The sequence below is a fragment of the Phalacrocorax aristotelis genome, chromosome 3 (assembly GCF_949628215.1).
Source record: "Phalacrocorax aristotelis chromosome 3, bGulAri2.1, whole genome shotgun sequence".
NCBI lineage: Eukaryota > Metazoa > Chordata > Aves > Suliformes > Phalacrocoracidae > Phalacrocorax > Phalacrocorax aristotelis.
The window spans coordinates 115,154,453-115,172,467 of record NC_134278.1 but is presented as its reverse complement, the minus strand read 5'-3'; the positions used below and the strand labels follow the sequence as shown (position 1 = coordinate 115,172,467).

The 18,015-nt window shown below is 47.7% G+C and overlaps 1 protein-coding gene across 2 annotated transcripts in view; it reads right to left on the bottom strand.

Annotated features, from left to right (window-relative positions):
- Positions 1-18,015, bottom strand: part of MDGA1 (MAM domain containing glycosylphosphatidylinositol anchor 1) — a 158,388-nt gene that overhangs the window by 12,393 nt on the left and 127,980 nt on the right. For both annotated transcript variants that reach the window (XM_075089147.1, XM_075089148.1), the window contains 2 exons: positions 1,515-1,645; positions 426-534 (listed from right to left, as the gene is read on the bottom strand). In XM_075089147.1, the coding sequence (XP_074945248.1) occupies positions 426-534; positions 1,515-1,645 (240 nt within the window). The remainder of the gene's footprint in view (positions 1-425; positions 535-1,514; positions 1,646-18,015) is intronic.

Here is an 18,015-nt window from a genome sequence, read left to right as displayed (position 1 = left end):
TTTTTTTCCTGCAGATGGACTGACTTAATGCTGCAGACGCCATTAGAGCCTGCAGAATGTCTTTCCCTTTCCAGAGCTCCCACACCTAGGGCTTCCAAGAAATGAGATATTGCAGAAGCCTTTAGCTGCTTGGGGATGATATCCCCCACCCAACATACTGGTGCAGACTTCATCATGCTGGTGTCTGGCAGCACAGTCCCTACAGGATCTGGTTGTTCCTGTGAGCTCTTGCTAACCCAGGACTGTAAAGAACAAGTTCAAGATTCTGACAGCCCCTCTGCTGATTTCTGCTCATGGAGTCAACCATCTTGTTGAGTCCCACCAACACGTGAATGTACTCTGAAATTAGCTGTACATCCCTAGCACATGCATTCGTGTACGCACTCCTACTGACTCATTTTCCTCTGAGGCTCAGGCACTCTCACCCTTATTTGGTCCAACTGGCTTCCTTGGACAGTCCCCCTTTTTCAGAGTGACGTCATCAATGGCAATGTCCCCCTCATAGCTTGTGCCCCGGACACCTTCGAAGATGATCTGCAAGAAGAGCATGGGACAGAGCCCAGCATGAGATTGCAGTTGTGGAGGACCCTTCCCATGCTGCGGGGTTCTGCAGAGGTGAGCAGGGCACAGACCAGATCTTATCAGGTCCCAAATATCAGTTCCTTCCTGTTTCTCCAGTACTCATAGGATCTGGAAAGCCAGAGTCCACTGCTCACGGGACCAACCCCTGTGTGCCAAGCATCTGTAAAGTAATAAATGAGCATGTAGAGCACTGCTTTATTAAATGTGCTGAACTAACAAACCAACGAACACTGACCAGCACTTGCAAGAGTAATTAAATTCTTATTTATTATTTTAAAGTACCCAAAAGCATGCTGGGCATTTTGCCACATTGCCATAACTTACCAGTCTGCACAGACCCAGCTCTCACAAACGTTCCTACAACACCAAATAGCATGTTGGGCAAAAACATCAGCAATAAAACATCCAGTAACAAAGCAGCCCACTTCATGGGTACACATAAACGACTCAATGCTCAGATACAGAGTGCCCAGTTCCTATTCACAAGCTGGCCTACAGTCCTAAACCAGGGGGAGAGTGGGGCTGGGCTTTCGCAGCACATGCTAGGAGAAACCCCTAGTGCTCAAAACAGGCCAGAATCCCCCAGCTGCTCAACACCAGGAGACCTGTCACACAGACCTGCTAGCAGAAGGAGCTCTTTGACAAGCAGTTTCCAGACCAGCAATAATCAGAATATTTATAGTGTCAAACTGACTCTTGCACATAACAACATCGGATGGCTTCAGAGAGAAGTGGATTCGATTTCCGTGCATGCACCAAGCTCTTGCCTTTCCCTAGTGACCCTGGCTGGGGTGGAGAGCTCTCAGTGCCCTCCCTGTGCCCGATCAGCCCCTACGCCATAGATGCAGATGTCTGCTGGGAAGTCTCCTACAGCCCATGGCACATGGACTGGACAGGTGGCAGGTGGCTCCTTGGCTGTGGATGTGACTTACCTGGAAGGGCCCAGGCGGGTTGATGGGCACATGTGCTTGCTGCCACATGTTCCCCCGGTTCCCGCTGAGCGACCAGACCTGGGTGTCGATGGCTCGCTTGTTCCGCACACGAACTAGGAGGTTCAAGGAGCCTGTAAGAGACAAACCGGGTGCTGGTGTGCTGGGGAAGGCAGGCAACCCTGCCTGCTGGGCTGGCCCCCAGTGTAGCTCTGGGGCTCAGCCTCGAGCCACAGCTGTATGCCCCAGCCAGCCCAGGGACAGCCTGCAGAGCCCCGCAAGTAAACTCTGGAGGGAGCCAGGTTGATGGGCAAGTACCACCAGCAATGTTTCATCCATCTGGGCTATCCAGGGGAGGACACAGACCCAGATGAAGACAGAGAGGGCAGGACAAGGAAGAAGCAGTCTGTAGCATGGCTGCGCTGGCACAAAGAAGGGTTGGCAGAAATGCTAGCTGCAAGGCACCTCCAGAGGCATCGCATCCAACCTCCTGCTTGAAGCTGTCTCCAGCTCTACATGAGGGCAGCATGGCTTTGCTTGGCTAAGTCTTGAAATTCCCTGAGCAAATCAACTTGTCCTAATGTCCAGTATGAACCTCCAGCACTACCAGTTGTAGCCAATGTTCCCTATTATATTGTCTAACACTACTGATAAGATTTTGCCTCTTTAAAATTGCCCTTCAAACAGCTGGCAGCCAAAGGCTGATAGCAGCCTCCTCGTTGCCAGACTGAGCAAATCCAGGTCCCTCAACCTCATTTCCCTACGACTTCTGTTCCTGGCCCTTGGCCATCCTGATGCCCCTCCGTTGGACCCATACCAGTTTCTCAAAATCCCACTTGAACTGGGGAGCCCGGGACACATGTTTGCCTCTCCCTGTTCACCACTAACACCTGATGTATGCTATGCAGCTCACAGCCCTCCCTGCTCTGGCCCTGGCCATCAGCTGCAGAAATACAAGCTGTGTACTCAGTTGCTACTTGCCCTGGAAGCAGCCTTGGAGCGAGCTGCTAGTGCTGGGTGTCATTGGCTGTACCACACCGCCTGTACCATCTCAGACCCACATTTTCAGAGAGACACAAAGACCCTGTGAATCAACACTGACTTCAAGTTCTTTCAAACAAAGCAATTCCCAAAAGGTTTTGTCTCCCATTAAACCAAGACCAAAGCTAACAAATCTCAAAGCATTTCCAGTTCTCACGTTGAAAACAGTGTCACAGCCCCTTACCCACAAATTAAACCATCTCAGTTTGTCTTCCTGCAGCATCTTTTTAGTAATCCCCTCAGATTACTTTTTCTCCTTTTTTGTTTCAGCGAAAAAAAAAATAATTTTAAACATTCACTCAGGGTTGACCCGAAACACTTTTTTTCTCCCTCCAATTCAGCTGGCAAAACAAAAAATCAATCACAACTCTAGTCATGATGTTGCACATCAGTGTTTCTGATCTCCATACACAGACATATTACACCTGAGAGCAGAGAGGCAATAATAACCCTTACTTATATGTCCATAGTCTGCACTTGGGATGCTGCATTCTTCTCCAGGTACACCCTTCTGAAAGGCAGCAGCAAGGGGTCAGGGGAAGAGACAGGGAGAGAGACTTTCCTATATGATCTCCCTCCTGCAGGATCCTTGGAAATTCTTAATTCTTGGCTCATCAGCCTTAGGGGCACTGTGTGAAGGATGGGGACCTGGAAGTACCCCCGTCAAGCACCTGGCTGTCAGAAAATAAGAGATACATCACTGGGAGTTGAGAGATGCATAATAAAGATGATGAAATGTTTAGATTCTGAGTGGCTGACTTACAAGAAAAGGTTATAAGAATGAAATATGTGCATAGTTTAGTGAACTGAGGAAAGAGGGGCATGTTATTGCCTGGAAATATTCAGAAGTGTTAGCACTAAGGCTCACTGAGAAAACTAAATGAAGGCCTGATGGAACAGGGAGGGTGTATCCAATTTCTTTCCCTGGTGCTACTCAGTTTGGGATGCAGACCACAGCCCAAGATATGGAGTGAAAGAACTTTTCTCTCACTCTTTTGAGACTGGGTGGCACTGCACCACCTTGGAGAGACAGAGGTAAGCGAGTGGGACCTCCCCCCGGAACACAGTGCCAAGGATGGGAGATATCACTACAGGAGGCTCTGGCAAAACCAGCTTTGAGCTGCTGGTTTCTTGGTGTCCTCCCTGCCCTCAGGAGTTTCCTACAAGGGAAAGTTTCTCTAAGGAGGATACCTAGTCCTCATGGAGGCCCTTGGTCAAACTGATGCCAACACAGGAACTAAATAACCCCTTAATCATTGTCAACGGAAGTGTGTTCAGAGTAGCTAATTACAGATGCCAGAGCCAGTGAAGTTAGAGATTGAGCGTGAATGAAGAATTAATATGAAGCTGCTAACAAGCAAGGATTAAAACCAACCACTGTCTATTCTACCCTCATCTGAGGACTTGAAGCTAGCATCTGTTGTGCAAGAGTCTAGCTGAATAGCCAGCACTGGGACAAATCAGGCAGCAAATTAACTTTGATGCCCTAGGAAAAAAGCAAAGGTGAGATAGAAACCCAGAGAAGCGTCTGGAATGCAAATTAGTAGCTCCGAAGCACTGGCTGTGAATGCCTGGCCTAAACTCAAACCAAGCCTGAGCGTATCCTGGCTGACAGCTCCATGTCCTTCCAGCATCAGGAAAATGTTTCAACATTTTGGCCCCTAAATTCCCTAACAGAACAATACAGAATACGAGCAGGCGTTCTTCAAATGGTTTGCAATTGGAAAGGAAGCTCCCTTACCTGCCCACAGCCTGTGGCGTTTCACTATTCCTGTCTACACATGGAAAACTGAAGGTCAAATGAGATGAAAAGCATGCCCATGACTGCCTTACACATCAGAGTTGTGAAGGGGAGTCAGGTCTCATAGCTCTACCTGCAATCCCTGCTAAGTTACAGACCCACCCTGAGGCTGGAAAAGAACCAGAACATCTCCCTTTCCCAGTCAGTGTCACTGGGAATGTGCTTCTGGGAGACATGGCAGAGGCTCCAGGACTTCAAACTAAACGGGTATAGCTGGTGATGGAGGTACTTGGAGATGAACCTTCAGATCTGTGCTCCAGGCAGAGCCATAAAACATTGCAGTCCTGGACTACAGAAAGCTCCAAGTCATCTTTCCAATTGCTCAGAGCTTCTTTATCTCCATTTTTCAGTTTGGCCCCAAAAGCCAACTTTGTGATAGAACAAGCGCTGAAAGCTTTGGGTTCAGCCCACTGCCCTAAAATCATACATTGTTCCAGGATCCTACTTACAGTCATGAAAATCCATAGATTAAGTCCCAGGCTAAAAGGGAGGTTGTCTTTATGTGGAGATATTGACATTTGTAGCTCCTGACCGCTGGTGAATTCACACCTGCCCACACCTACCTCCATGCCATCTAGCAATAACCATCTCATGCCTTATTAACCATCGTCACTCCCTGTGCAGCTTTCAGCATGTCACACAAGTTCAGACCAAACCAGCCACCTGATGCTTGTAAGGTGCCCCTCCTAGAGCACAGACCTTATATCCAAATCGCACTTTGCAGGAGGTGGCCAATGCGTGATCCACCCGTGTGTGGGGTGTGAGAAGCCCTTTCACAGCTGTGAACCAACTTGCCATGTGATCCTTAGCAAACTGCTTTCATCTGCTTTTATCTGCTGACATGATACGATGATGATAATCAAGACGGATAATAACACTCACTCACTTAGAGGGGAACTCAGAAACAGCAAGCATTTTACAAGACCTGAACAAGATGACACTAAGGAACAGAAGGGCCTGATCTCTTCTGCCTTTCCAGTGGTCACAAACTGAGAAGAACAGAAGTGGGACCTGCTCTCCAACCCCCATGCCTCCATCAGTGGAGATGTGAGAGGCCCATCTGGCATGTTCTCCAGCGCCAGCTGTTGCAGCCACCCCTTTTGCCTGGTTTTATACTACAATATTGCCTAGTTTCCTATATCAGAGTCCAAATACAGCTGGCCAGTTTTGTTACCTATTTCTGTTGTTGTCACGCCTTCCTCATCTCCCCCATCAGATGGGTCAGCATTTCCTAAGGGCACCTGCTGGTGAGGCACACACAAAGACCATCCATCTGCTGCTAAATCTCTCCAGCTGACCAGAGACAGACAAACACAAGGGAAATCCCAGGACACCAGCAATCCTGTTGTTACCTCTCCCCATACAAGGCAATCTTTGCATTTGTCTTGTAGTCTGTATTGTTCTTTCTTCCCAATCAAACGGGAGAATAAAGGCCAGTGATGAATGATGAGGAATCAATTACAGGGAGAGTGAGCCATACCTTCTGCTGGCTGCCTTTAAGACCAGAGCTGGCATTTCAAAAGAGTGGCACTCACACAAAAGAGCACCAGCTGGGCTGCCAGATAGAGTAGCCCAAGGGATGCCTTTAAATGTTACCTTCTCACAACAAGAAAAGGTCTTCTTTCAGTTTCCACGGGATGGGGACTTCACTGTCTCACTGAATAGCAGTGTAGATCCAGAAGAGCTGGCACAGGCATCGCTGGGAGGGAGGCAGGGTCTGTAAGGGCAGGGCCATGGGCACAGTCTGTGTAGGATGGCAGAGAAGGCAGAGGTTTCCTCAAGAGCTCTCCGCAGGACTGCTGGGGGGAGTTAATGTGGGGTCATGGGGTGGGGAAAGGCTGAGGCACAGCTCAGTTTACATGGCTAGGATGGAAAGGCAGGCAGCTGGAGCAGCTAGGAAACAAGGGGAGGATGATGCTGCACGCTGAGAGATGGGGTGCTGTGCCAAGTGCAGCAGAGCAACACGGGATGGGTAGGGAAGACTGTTGGGATCCATGCTCGTGTGCAGCCTGATGTCACAGTGACCCCCTGCTGCGCTTGTGCAGGATCACTGCTCCAGCATGGGGTGATCTCAGGAGATAGTTCTCCATGAGAAATCCTGTCTGCAGCCCCAGTTTAGGTTTGGCACCCAAGTGGGAATCCAGGGCTGAAAGCCCCCATGGAAATTCCTATGGCATTTAACTGCAGTCAAGATAGATAGAGATAAGATGAAGAAACTGATTCATGGCAAGAAATGTCCAGTGGATGGAGAGATACATGGTGTGGAGAAGGCTCAGACCCTGTATAGCCTGGCAGTCATCTGCAGACCCAAAATGAGGGCTAAAACCAGGCCAGGGAGAAAAAAGCTTTCACCTTTCTAACAGGGGCTCTGAGCGCTTCCTTAAATGTGGTTTACTGTTAACACCACTGATCACGAACTAAAAGCCCAAAGCTTAGTGCAGGCAAATCCAGGCACGAACAACAATCCTCAGAAAGCATTTATGACTGTTCATAATCCCTGCAACAAACACAGGTGTCTTTCCCTCATTTAAATTGATGTTAATGAATAGCAGTCAGTGTCAGGCTGGTGTTCTCTGTTACAGTGCTGTGGGGGAAAGTTACTGCTCTGAGAGCTAGAAAGCAGAGGATGGAAAAATAACCGTAGCACAGCTAGAGATGAAGAAATAGTATCAGCTTGTACTGACTCATAATTTCTAGGAATATAAATTGTCTTTGTGCCATAATTTACTCTTTCACAGTCTCTAATTATGCTTCATACATTAATATATGCGGAATAAGACAATTAAAGCCTCTGGGCTGCTTTCCACTCCTGATTACAGAGAACTTTATCTCTACATGTCTTTAACTGATCTCAGCATGGTGTACAGGGTCCCTTGTGTCCAGTCATAGGGTCACTCCACAGACCCTTTCCTGCAGCCACCGCTTCAGTAACTTCAAAGCAGAAGGGTTCAGAGAGCTCACCAATAGCAAGAAAATGGAATCTTAGTTAGAGTTTGGGAAGCACCACTGTCCCACCTCTACACATGAGGCATCCCCACCAGCTTTAGAGAGGCACTGGGCATGTTCGGTGCTGTACTGCAGGTTGGCTAATTGCTATGGGACGCTCTCTTTCTGCTTCATTACGGTGGGGAGGCTATAATGAAAGGGATCAGGGGAATCAAAGCCTCCAGTTCCCTGCTGTGGCTGGGACTTTTTGGGGATATAAACAGCAATATGTTAAGTTTTGACTGTCAATATTTCCCCTACAGCAAACCCGTGAAAATTACTTGTATCTGGCTACAGGGAATTTTCTTTGGATTTTACTGTGGATTTAAAAAATCAAAGAAACAAACACATTTCCACCCTTGACCTCCTAAACCACCATCAAATGAGGATGGGTTTGAAGCAATATCCCCTGACATGACAAAGCCAATTGTACAGACAGATCTATGATCCATCACTATCTGACCTGTCTGACATGCATATGAATTTTGGGATGGAGGGAACGGACCAGCAGAGACACAATAACACTGCACCGCAAAGAGGCAAAAACGTGGCTGGACCCCTGGGCTTGATGTGCTGGGCGAGGGGACCTGGGGCATGCAGGCAGTGGGGTAAATGCAACGGTATGGTTATGTTTGCCTCATGATGAGGAATGCAAGTGCTAACGGGAGGAAAGCAGGCAAACTACAGCTACAGCTCCTTTTCTCCAGCATATCCCCACCTGTCTGTGTACATAGAGAGCAGATGGTGATATGGTAGGAGCAGACTTGCAATGGAGCTATGCTTGAGCTCCTTTGCTCATTTGATCCATGGTCTAATTAGAGAAAGTGCTGGTATAGAAAGATGAATGATACAAGGCTTCCATCTTTGATGCGGTGTGTATGGAACAAAATCCTGCCATCCCTTTTCACAGAAAATCCCCTCAGAGGTTGTTTGTGACCAGTGACGGACTTTCTAAGTGTGTACAACAGGATGTGGTTTAAGGAATTCAAAAAAGGGAGAAAAAAATATCCATGCTCCATAATGTTAAATTTATGCTGTCTCAGAAGAACAAAGGCCTATCCAATATGTGGCCAGAACAGAGTAGAGGGAGGGTACAGAGTCTGACATTTAAAAGACAAGAATCAGGAGTCCTTGGGCTTTTCTCCAACTTCATGTCCGAGTCATTATACCATCTTGCTTAATCACATTCCTTTCCCATACTTAAATATTTTGCAGGAGACAATGTGGACAGACTATGTTCTTCCCTACAGGAAAGATGGGGTGTCTGCCTCTCAGTCCCAAGCCCAGCTGTGTTTTCACAGCCCCTGAACGCTGCCATGGGCAGCAGCTTTGCTCCCATGTGGCAGCTCACTGTGCTGCTGTGCTGCATGGTGCCAGCCCACGGCCACTGAAGGAGTTATTATGGAAATTCACAGTAGATCTGACCACAGGATCAAGCTAGGAGCAGGTTCCCTCTGCCTTTCACCTGCTGAACCATGGTCCTGCTTGCCTTCAGTCCAGACACTCAGCCTAACAGTGACCAGGTCCTCCATTTCTCCACACCTCCTGGAGACCTCCTGCTCTCTGTAGGCAGAGGGAGGCACACAGGCAGGATGGTGCGTACCACTCTCTCAGCCGGACGTGTGCTTGTTTACAGCCCAGCAAAGCAGAAAACAAATGGCATCGTGAGCTGAGCAAGTCTCCAAACACCTGTGCTCCAGCACATATCCTTCTCCTTCATCAAGCGCAGCAGGGAGAGCATGCGCTCAGCCCATGGGGACCAGACAGCTTCTCCAGAGCTTGCTCTGCCCAGCCCCAGCCCAGGGGACACAAATGCTTTCCCAGAGAGGCAGTCACTGACCCACACTGGCAGGACTGGGCAGCACCCAGTAACCACAGGGTCAGTGATAGGAAGGACCTTAGTGTGTGTCCCCTGCTGGCTTACTGAGCAGGATGGTGCTTGAGCTGCCTTGCTGGTCTCTTTGCCCCCTAGCAGCCCCAAATGTGCTGCCAAGCCCTGTTCCTGCATGGTGAAGCTCCATCATGAGATAGAGATCTCCCCTGGGGTTCATCCTGCCTTGCTATGGCCCCCTCCATCCTGGTATATGCAGAATGCTGTCAGAAGGCACTGTCTGGATGCAGAGAAGGTCCCATTTACTCGGTGTCCTCTGTGCCATGATAATTCATGCTAATACTCCAGCTCCCTGCGTGACTCCCTCCGTAACCAGCTGTGTGATAATTTACAACATCTGTGTGTCCATGTACCTCTCCACACAGAGATTCTTTCTCATGGGATTTCTCACCCTTCAGAAAATACCACCAGCCCCAAAAGGGAAGAATCTGCATTACAAAAAAACCCCATGTATTTGTTGGAAATGTCTCCTGTTGTTTTATACTCCAGACCTGCCTCAACAGCTTGTTTTTATCCAGATATCCTTGTAAAGGCTGAGGACCTGCACCCTTAGAGGCCTCCCCATCTATAGAAGAGGATGTATCTATGAAAAGTTCTCGACATTTTGAGCACAACTCCATTTCTAGAGATGGAGAACAACCTGTACCTCCCCTTATCTAGGGCTTGCCCTTTTGCTCCTAGCAGGGATCCCCCATACAAAAACACACACAGGACGTAGCCTGCCTGAAGTCACGGAGCAGGGTGAGATATATCGTGGTCTAAATGCAGTTGTGCAGCTCCTCTTCTGTCCATCTAGTCCTAAGAAAGAAGTCATGACCTTTCCATAGCCACTGCTTCTACCTGTATAGCCAGAGAGTTTGTCCTTGCCTATTGGGAGCTCTCCAAGCAAGGCTGCACAATATGATCTACGTAAATGGAGAGCAGGCAGAAGCAGACCCTTGCCAGACAGCAGTGTTGCATTCATTGCTGAGCTTGAATAAACAAACTAGACAGTTGAATCAAATACTTGGTTTTGTTTGTTTAATAGAAGAAAAACCCCTCATCAGTGAAATTCTGTTGGGATGGAATATGTGCTAGAGGTACAAAGTGTCTGGTCAGGGAAAGCTGGGTGTAGTACCAGAAGGAAAGACGTTTTCAGCAGAGCAAGGGGAAAGGGTGGTTCAGGGTCAAGTTCAGAGCTGGTCACTTGTCAGGGCCATGGCTGTGTATGAGCCCAGTGCTGCCTCTGACTGAGCCCCAGGCAGGGCAGAGGGACCCCCAGGTACTCAGCACTGAAATGGATGCTGCTGGCTTTGTTTCTTTGTGCAGCTCCTGGCAAGCAGGATGGGACATGCCGGTTGGGATGCACCTGCAAAGCCCTGATTCCGCCAGTGGGCAGCTTCTGTGGGCAGCAAAACAGCCCAGCTTTTATTGTGACCCTAGTCCTCCCAAACACGGCACCATCATGCCCTTAATTTAATGAGCAATTGTGGGACTATTTCTGCACCATTTCTGGTGGGCACGTGGGGCAGGGGGCGGGAAGGCATGTGAATTAGCCTTTATGGAGCACGTGATGGAAAATTGGGCCCAGCTTGGGCTGCCGGCAAAACCACCTGCACAGGAGCTTGGTATGTCCAGAGAGGGCTCAGCCCAGAAGGTGATTTGATGGGGTAAGTCTCCTGTTTGTCCTGAGTAGGAAGACAGCCAGTGTTGGTCTTTGTCAGACACACCAACCTCTCTCTTCCTATCTGGCAGCCTGCATCACTCACTGCTCTCCTGAAGTTGAGCGCTATAGATTTGAGCATCTAAATTAATCTCAAACCCCAGAATGGACTGTCTGGATTGTGGTCCTAAGGCCCTTCACAGGGTAGATGCCAGACCATGATTTCTCATTACAAAGACCAAGTCCAAGGCAGGGCTTGAGACCTACTCTGGTGAAGCAGCTGTGAAGAAGAGGCTCCACAGGGAGCAGTGCTGGCATGCCCATGGACAGGGTCATTACACTTTCTCTTTTCCTCAGGACAGCGAGCTGCAGCAGTCCATCTTTCTTCCCCCCCAACGTTTTCTGGAATCAAGCAGTCTGAAGGCGGCTCAGAAGTCCCCAGAAGTGCTGGGTACTACCTGAGGAAGGAGAGGCCAGCCTGGGGGAAAATGGGAGTATGAGGAACGTAGCAAGGAGACCATGTATAGGCAACATTTCCCACCAATTCTGCAGGCTCAAGAAGCAATGTAAACTATAGTTGCTGTGAGGTCTGCTTGCTCCTTGTTCGCCCTCTGTTTTGTGACACGCCCAGATGCCTCCAGGCAAATGCTCTCTCTTTACCCAGCTTTGATAACAGACCCTTTCATCTTTGCCACCAGAGACAGCTGCGTCCTTTGCGCAATTCATGTGCTCAGCTCTCAGACTGAGAGCATGCACTGTGCTCAGCTCTCTCAGACAAGCTGAAACAGAAGTCTGCCTCATAGACACTGCCAGGTTTAAAAGAGCACAACAGCCAGACAGGGGCAGTCTGCCTGCTTCCTTTCTGTAGGCAGGCTTTGCAAAGACCTCGGCCAGAGAGGAGGGAGCCTCCCAGAGCCCCCAAAATACAGGTGGTGTGTATAGGAGGGTTTCTGACAAAAAACGTGCAGAAGCAGATGCCGAGGAAGACTTTGCCTGTCTCTTCCCTATCCCTGTTAACAACTTATTTCCCCATCATCACCCAGTCTGTGGTCTCTCAGTCCCGGGAGCCAAGCACAGGGCAGCTGCATGGCTGCAGGGCTTGGAGCAGATGGGCTATTTTAGTTCAATGCTGAAGCCAGCAAGACAGCAGGAATGAGCAGCTGAGATCACATACTCTTCCTTTTGAACTGAAGATACCACTCAAAATCTGTTCTCTGGCCACCTCCTCTGCCTGACCCAAGGAGACATGAGAGATGAATGTTTCAAGCCTGGGAAGTGGTTTGCTGCAGGAAGGCCGTTAGAGCAGGCTGCGTTCCCAGCTTTGAGGCAGGATGCCTTATAGCAAGACTCCCTTCCTATTTCATGCCCAGCTGTACTTTCATCAGAAAACTTCCAGGGGACTGGCTGAGACAGTCAGACTCCCAGTCTGGATCTGCAAACTCCTTCAAGTGCTGGGGTGCCTGTTGTCTCTGCAGAGCTCTCTTTGGGAGAGGCAGTCACTCCTGGAAGTAATAGTGATGACTGATACCTGTTGAGCACTTTTTGATTTTCTGGGAAGCATTTCAATATACGTGACAAAATCATGTCTTGTTGAAGTTCAGAAACAGATTGGGAAGGTTGCACAAGTAGTGCAAGACAATTGTGCACTCTGGCTCCCCAGCCTTTGTCCTGTCAGAGCACCCAGGGGGGTCTCCAGATGTGCACCTGGAATGACCAACTGCAGTCTCCACTTGTACAATTATGGTGCTGGTGAAATAGTTAATTGTCCATGGAGAGAACAGAATAGTGATCTGGGAGTTCTAAAGTAGCTGGATATGCATTGAGAGCTCACGTTTCCTCTCAAGTGTCTGTTAGGTTTTGTATCTAGCAATTTCAGGGTCTGAATAATTGATGCAACACCTGATATCTCAGAAGACGATCAGGTTGCAGTAATCCTTACAGCTACTCAGCTTTGTGCAAGGCTGCTGCTGCTGTGAGCCAAGTCTGCATGGAAAGACACTTTGCTGAGAGCCTGGAAGAAGGGAGGGAGGATCATAGCAGCTTCCCACCAGATGAGTAATAGTGACTCAAATCAGGTGAGCAGGAGCAAAGATGATCTGTGGGGCTTCAGGGCATCTGCAAATGAATTGGTGTCAGCAATCTGTGCCCTGACAACCTTCCCAGCAAATTCTGCAGCAGGAATGTGGTCAGATCATGACTGGTAAAACAGAAGCAGAGGACTTTTGAAGAAGGTAACATTTCAGTGGCTATCTGCACTGGAACTTGAGTCAGTGACACACTTTTAGTGAGGGGCAAGGGAAGGCAGGGATCCGTGCACCCAGATTCAAGGTACTAAGCAGAATGCCTGCATCAACATGAAGACATGTTATTTGTGGAATAAAAGTGACATATAGCCCATCCACATCTGAATACCTTTCCCTCCTCTCCATGTCTTCTTCAGCTTTACATGCCCAGCTCTTTGGCTTAGGGATGATTCAGTCCCACATCTGCAAGCCATGTCAAGCATGCTGTTAGTCCCCTTTGTAAGTAAATATCCAAAGGTGTAGACACATAGTATTTACTGGGCTCCAGGAAGAGTAAGTGGAGGGAGTTCTCTGCCCTTGGTTATTCAGAAAGTTTGATTAGATGATGTATTGGTCCCATCTGTTCTTAATAATCTTTAAATCTATGGCTCTAATCCAAAGTTCACTGAAGTCTTTAGAAAAATGACGACTTCAACAGTCTTTGGTTCAGAGCCACTGTATTGAACCTACAGAGCTTGAATGACACTTTACAAATATGTGGTTATCTTGCCAGGTATTTATAAGCCTTGCTCATAATCATGGTATTTAACTAACTTCCAAAAAAACCAAGCAGATACTACCAGAAGAGACCACAGTCTATCCAAAAGGTCCATACCATAGCCCACAGGAACTGCTGGATGTCTGCACAAAACATTAGTCAAATACACATCTATTGATGGAGGAATGAGTAAAGCCAAGAACCCATCTGAATAAGTGGAAAAAGAAAGAGTATTAAAAAAATTGAATAAATTTTTTTCATTACAAACTGTTCACTTAACTCTAACTACAACTTGCTTTCAAGAGCCTAGAGGGAAGTGAATCATACTCATTAGGAAAATCAGCCTCCCCTCAATCAATCCAGTGATGTAATCTCTACCATGTAAAGTTATTGCCCTGGAGATAATGGCATGGATTTCATTAACAATGTATTTGTATACAAGGCAAACTTTATATATCCAACAGAATGCAGCTACCTCCAGGATGCCACCTGCATGCACCTGTGTGCAGTAGCAGGGTGCTGTGTTCATAAACAAGGTTTGGGTAGGAATGAGGGAGCTACGATGTTGAATCTTACAAAATGGATGTCTTCATGGTTCAACTTGCTTTTACATTGACATAGCTGGTATCTGTCAATCTGTGTGACCTGACAGCACTGACTACTGTCACTTGTCAGAAACAAGATGCAGCCATGTGGCACCCACGCTAACACTGACTCCTATGTTTGATCATCCACCATGACCTCTCAGACACAACTTTGCATTGGTTGCATTATCTCTGTTGAAGAAGTAAAGAAGCAATTCAGTTTGGCAGGCCTTCCAGATCTGTGTTTCCTACTCAGCAGAAGGACTCAGCAGAAGTGATGACACCACCAGTGTAAGTGGCCTGCCTACAATCCAGCTACCTCTGTGAAACAGCTTATGGCTTTCTCAAACTTGCATGCTGTGGCAAGTGATCTCATCAGGACTCATTGCTTCTAGTGACTCAGAACCAAAATCCCTCTTAATCCATCCCAAGCACAGTTCCTCACAGTATCTTAGAATAAGATAGAACAGAGTAAAGTGGAATAGAAACAGAAACAGAAACAGAAAGGAATAGCATAGCATAGCATAGCATAGCACAGCATAGCACAGCACAGCAAGAATAGAATAGAATAGAATAGAATAGAATAGAATAGAATAGAATAGAATAGTTGGAAGGAACCTACAATAATCATCTAGTCCAACTGCCTGACCACTTAGATTACTTCTCTAGGAAGCCTGTTCCAATGTCTGACTACCCTCTTGGTAAATAAATTTTTCCTAATATCTAGTCTGATCCTCCCCTGATGCAGCTTTGAAACATTCCCATGTGTCTTGTCACTGGGTACCAGGGAGAAGAGATAAGCACCCCTCCTCCCCTTCTCAAAAATCTGTAGAGAGCAATGAATAGCTTACAATTTCATTGGAAGCTTCCCATCCTGATTATACATAGGCCAGACTTAGCCGGGGTGGTCAGATAAGGTCTGTGTCTTCACTAAGCTGGAAGAACAGCACCTTTAACTCTCCATGAGTTTCACAGATGCTGGACACACACCAGAAAATAAGCCTGTTCCCTGATTTCTGGGAGCGGAATTGGCCAAGTTTAGACCATGACACTGCTAGTGTAGAAAGGAGGCTTAAAGTACAAAAATTGCAAGCCTAAAGCGGGGTCTTCAGACATTGCATTCAGTGAGGTCCAGCTCTTGAAGCCCAGGACTTGCCAGTGTCACTACAGGAAGCAGCTAACCAGTCTCATCTTGGGAGGTACCCCAGGGCAAAGAGTGGTCTTTGCCTTCTCCCTTTTCTGAGGCCGTATCTCGTCATAAGTCTGTGTGCAGTGACTACCGCCATTAAAACCACAGCAAACATAGTTTGAAAAGAGTCTACCAGTGAGCTCACAAATCAGAAGGAGGCCAAAAAAAAAAATGCTGTTTGCCTACATCCTACATCACTGCTTTTACATAGGTACTCCTGTGAGCATGTAAACCCTTTGACGCGTTTTCTCCATGAGCACAGTCATTGGCTCACGAGTTAGGAAGCTATAGCACTGGGAATCACTGTGTACATGGGGACCACAATGACCACACAAAAAGGTAAATCCCCTGTGGCTGAAATTTCTTTGTCCCTCTGAGCATCCTTCTTCCTGTGGTCTGACCGTGAAGGCATCTCTTGCTGCAGGGTCTGTGAGAGCATCCAGCAGCAGACAGGAAGCTGTGCAGATCATAACTTGGCTACCACTGAGATAGGAGATGTGAGAGAAAGATGGCAGGGGACTGTGGTGGGAACAGTCCATTGAGGACGCTGGCACCTCAAAGCATCCCCCTCTCAGGAAGCCCCTGGAAAGGAAGGAAGAGGAGCCTGATGGCTGAAGCAAGGACTTGAGGGTCTTCTCCCAGCTGCGATGCTGACTCACCAAGCCAGCTCAACAAAGAGGCTTTTTGAATTTGGTGACTAGTTGCTGCCAGACGTGGCTAACTTCCTCTCCTGAAGAAAGCAAGCAATTCCTTGTTTGATAGATCTGTGCCTGCTGAAAGCAACACACCCTCATTCTTGAATGACTGGTGGAAACAGGATTTCTTTCCTTCCCCTCCCCGATTTTTGTGTTTGGGCTGGCAGGATCGTAGGGCAATGCAAAAGCTTGCTCCAGAGGGGGCTGGAGGAAGGAAAACCGATGACCAAATTACTCCAGAAGAACAGGAATTGCCTCCAGGGAGCTCCCCTTCACCCCGCTCTCTCATCAGCTGAGAGATATTCTACATCACCCTGCTCTGCTAGTCGCTGAATATTTTATATCATGGCTACAAATGCTCCATTTGTATTCTGTTTCTTTCTTTCGTCATATCTATTATAAACGAGTAGTGTCTGGGAACTCTCCCAGGGAAGATTTGCCTGGATGGCTATGGATATTTTATAGTCAAATTGTGAGAGAAAACCAGCTTTCAAGTTCTGTAGAGGGGGGAAAAGGTAATAAAAGGGTTATTAAAAAAATAAATAAATGTCGGGATTTTATACAGCTTCTTTTCATAGTGACAGAGCTTTGGTTTGCTCCATGATGGAGCTGGAGCTGCTAGGAGAGGCTTGGGCTGGGAGGTGTCCTCTTACCGACACTGTCTACCAACAGGGGCAATCTGATATGCTCTTGCTAAGTGCTATGGCTGGCTCAGCAGGGCTGGCATCTGGCTTGGTAGGACTGGGCTGGCACTAGGTGAGCCTGGTGTTGGGGCCGTGTCTGCAGCCATCAGGGATAGCTGTCTATATGGGAAGCAAGAGGTGGCCCAGGGTTGTAGCCACCCCATCTTTACCTTCATATTGTTGCATATGTGATACAGGTAGGAGGCCAAGGTCTGTCTCCTCATTTGACAGGAAAAGCGCTAGTGAGGAGCCATGTATCTGAGAGGGGACACTCTCCTCGAGCCCAGGCCTAAAGAAGAGCTGAAGAAATTTGCTTTGCTCTCAGGCAGGCTGCCACTTCCCCAGGGGACTCTAAGAGGATTTCAGCCACCAAGGGCATCAAGCCTTGCACCATCCAAAACAGCTAAAGCTTTCTGGCAAGGTTTCACAACCTCCGTGCAAGCAAAACCAGCCAGGGAATAACCAATGTGCATTAGAAATGTAGACTGAGCCATTAGATCTGCTGGTGGAACAGAGCGTGTCCCAAACATGGGTTCATTCATGCATGTGTAGAGATGAGGACAGCTATGCCAGAGTGATGCCAGTAAGGAAGAAGACCAAGTAGTGTAAGAGTAAGTAGCACAGCGGGAATGATGAAACCCAGACAATTTTAGGATTCTGATTTTTCCTGGAGAGGTCTGTTTCACCCTGGTGCCCCAATATGTAGAAGAGAAGCCAAAATGATTACAGAATATCATGACTGGCCCTGAAAGAAACTCCAGAGTAGAAAGCAGATACAAGGTACTGAATTTCAATTGCTGACAGATATATTGTGGCTTCACTAGACCAAGCCACATATTCCACAGGCCAAGAGAAAAAGAACTACTTCTCATTTCTTTCTATTTCATTCTCTGACTCTAGTCAGTCTAATTTTAAAATTATTTATTCACTCTTAGCTCAGCAGCACCCACCCTGGAAATCATCATATGGCATTGAAAAGTCTATCCACCTTGCACAAATTAATTAGCCCCTTTGTGCAACAAGGGCAAAATGGGCAGCAGGCAGGGGCAGCAACATTGAGTGTGAAGGGAAAAAATCAACAGATATAAAAGGCACCTGAAGCATAGAAATATGGCACTCGGTGGCTTTCTTAGGTCTTGGGAGTCACTGTATCTTCTGCTCTGGGCAATTTGTGGTTGGAGCAAATGAATAAAGAGATAAAAAGCTAAAAGC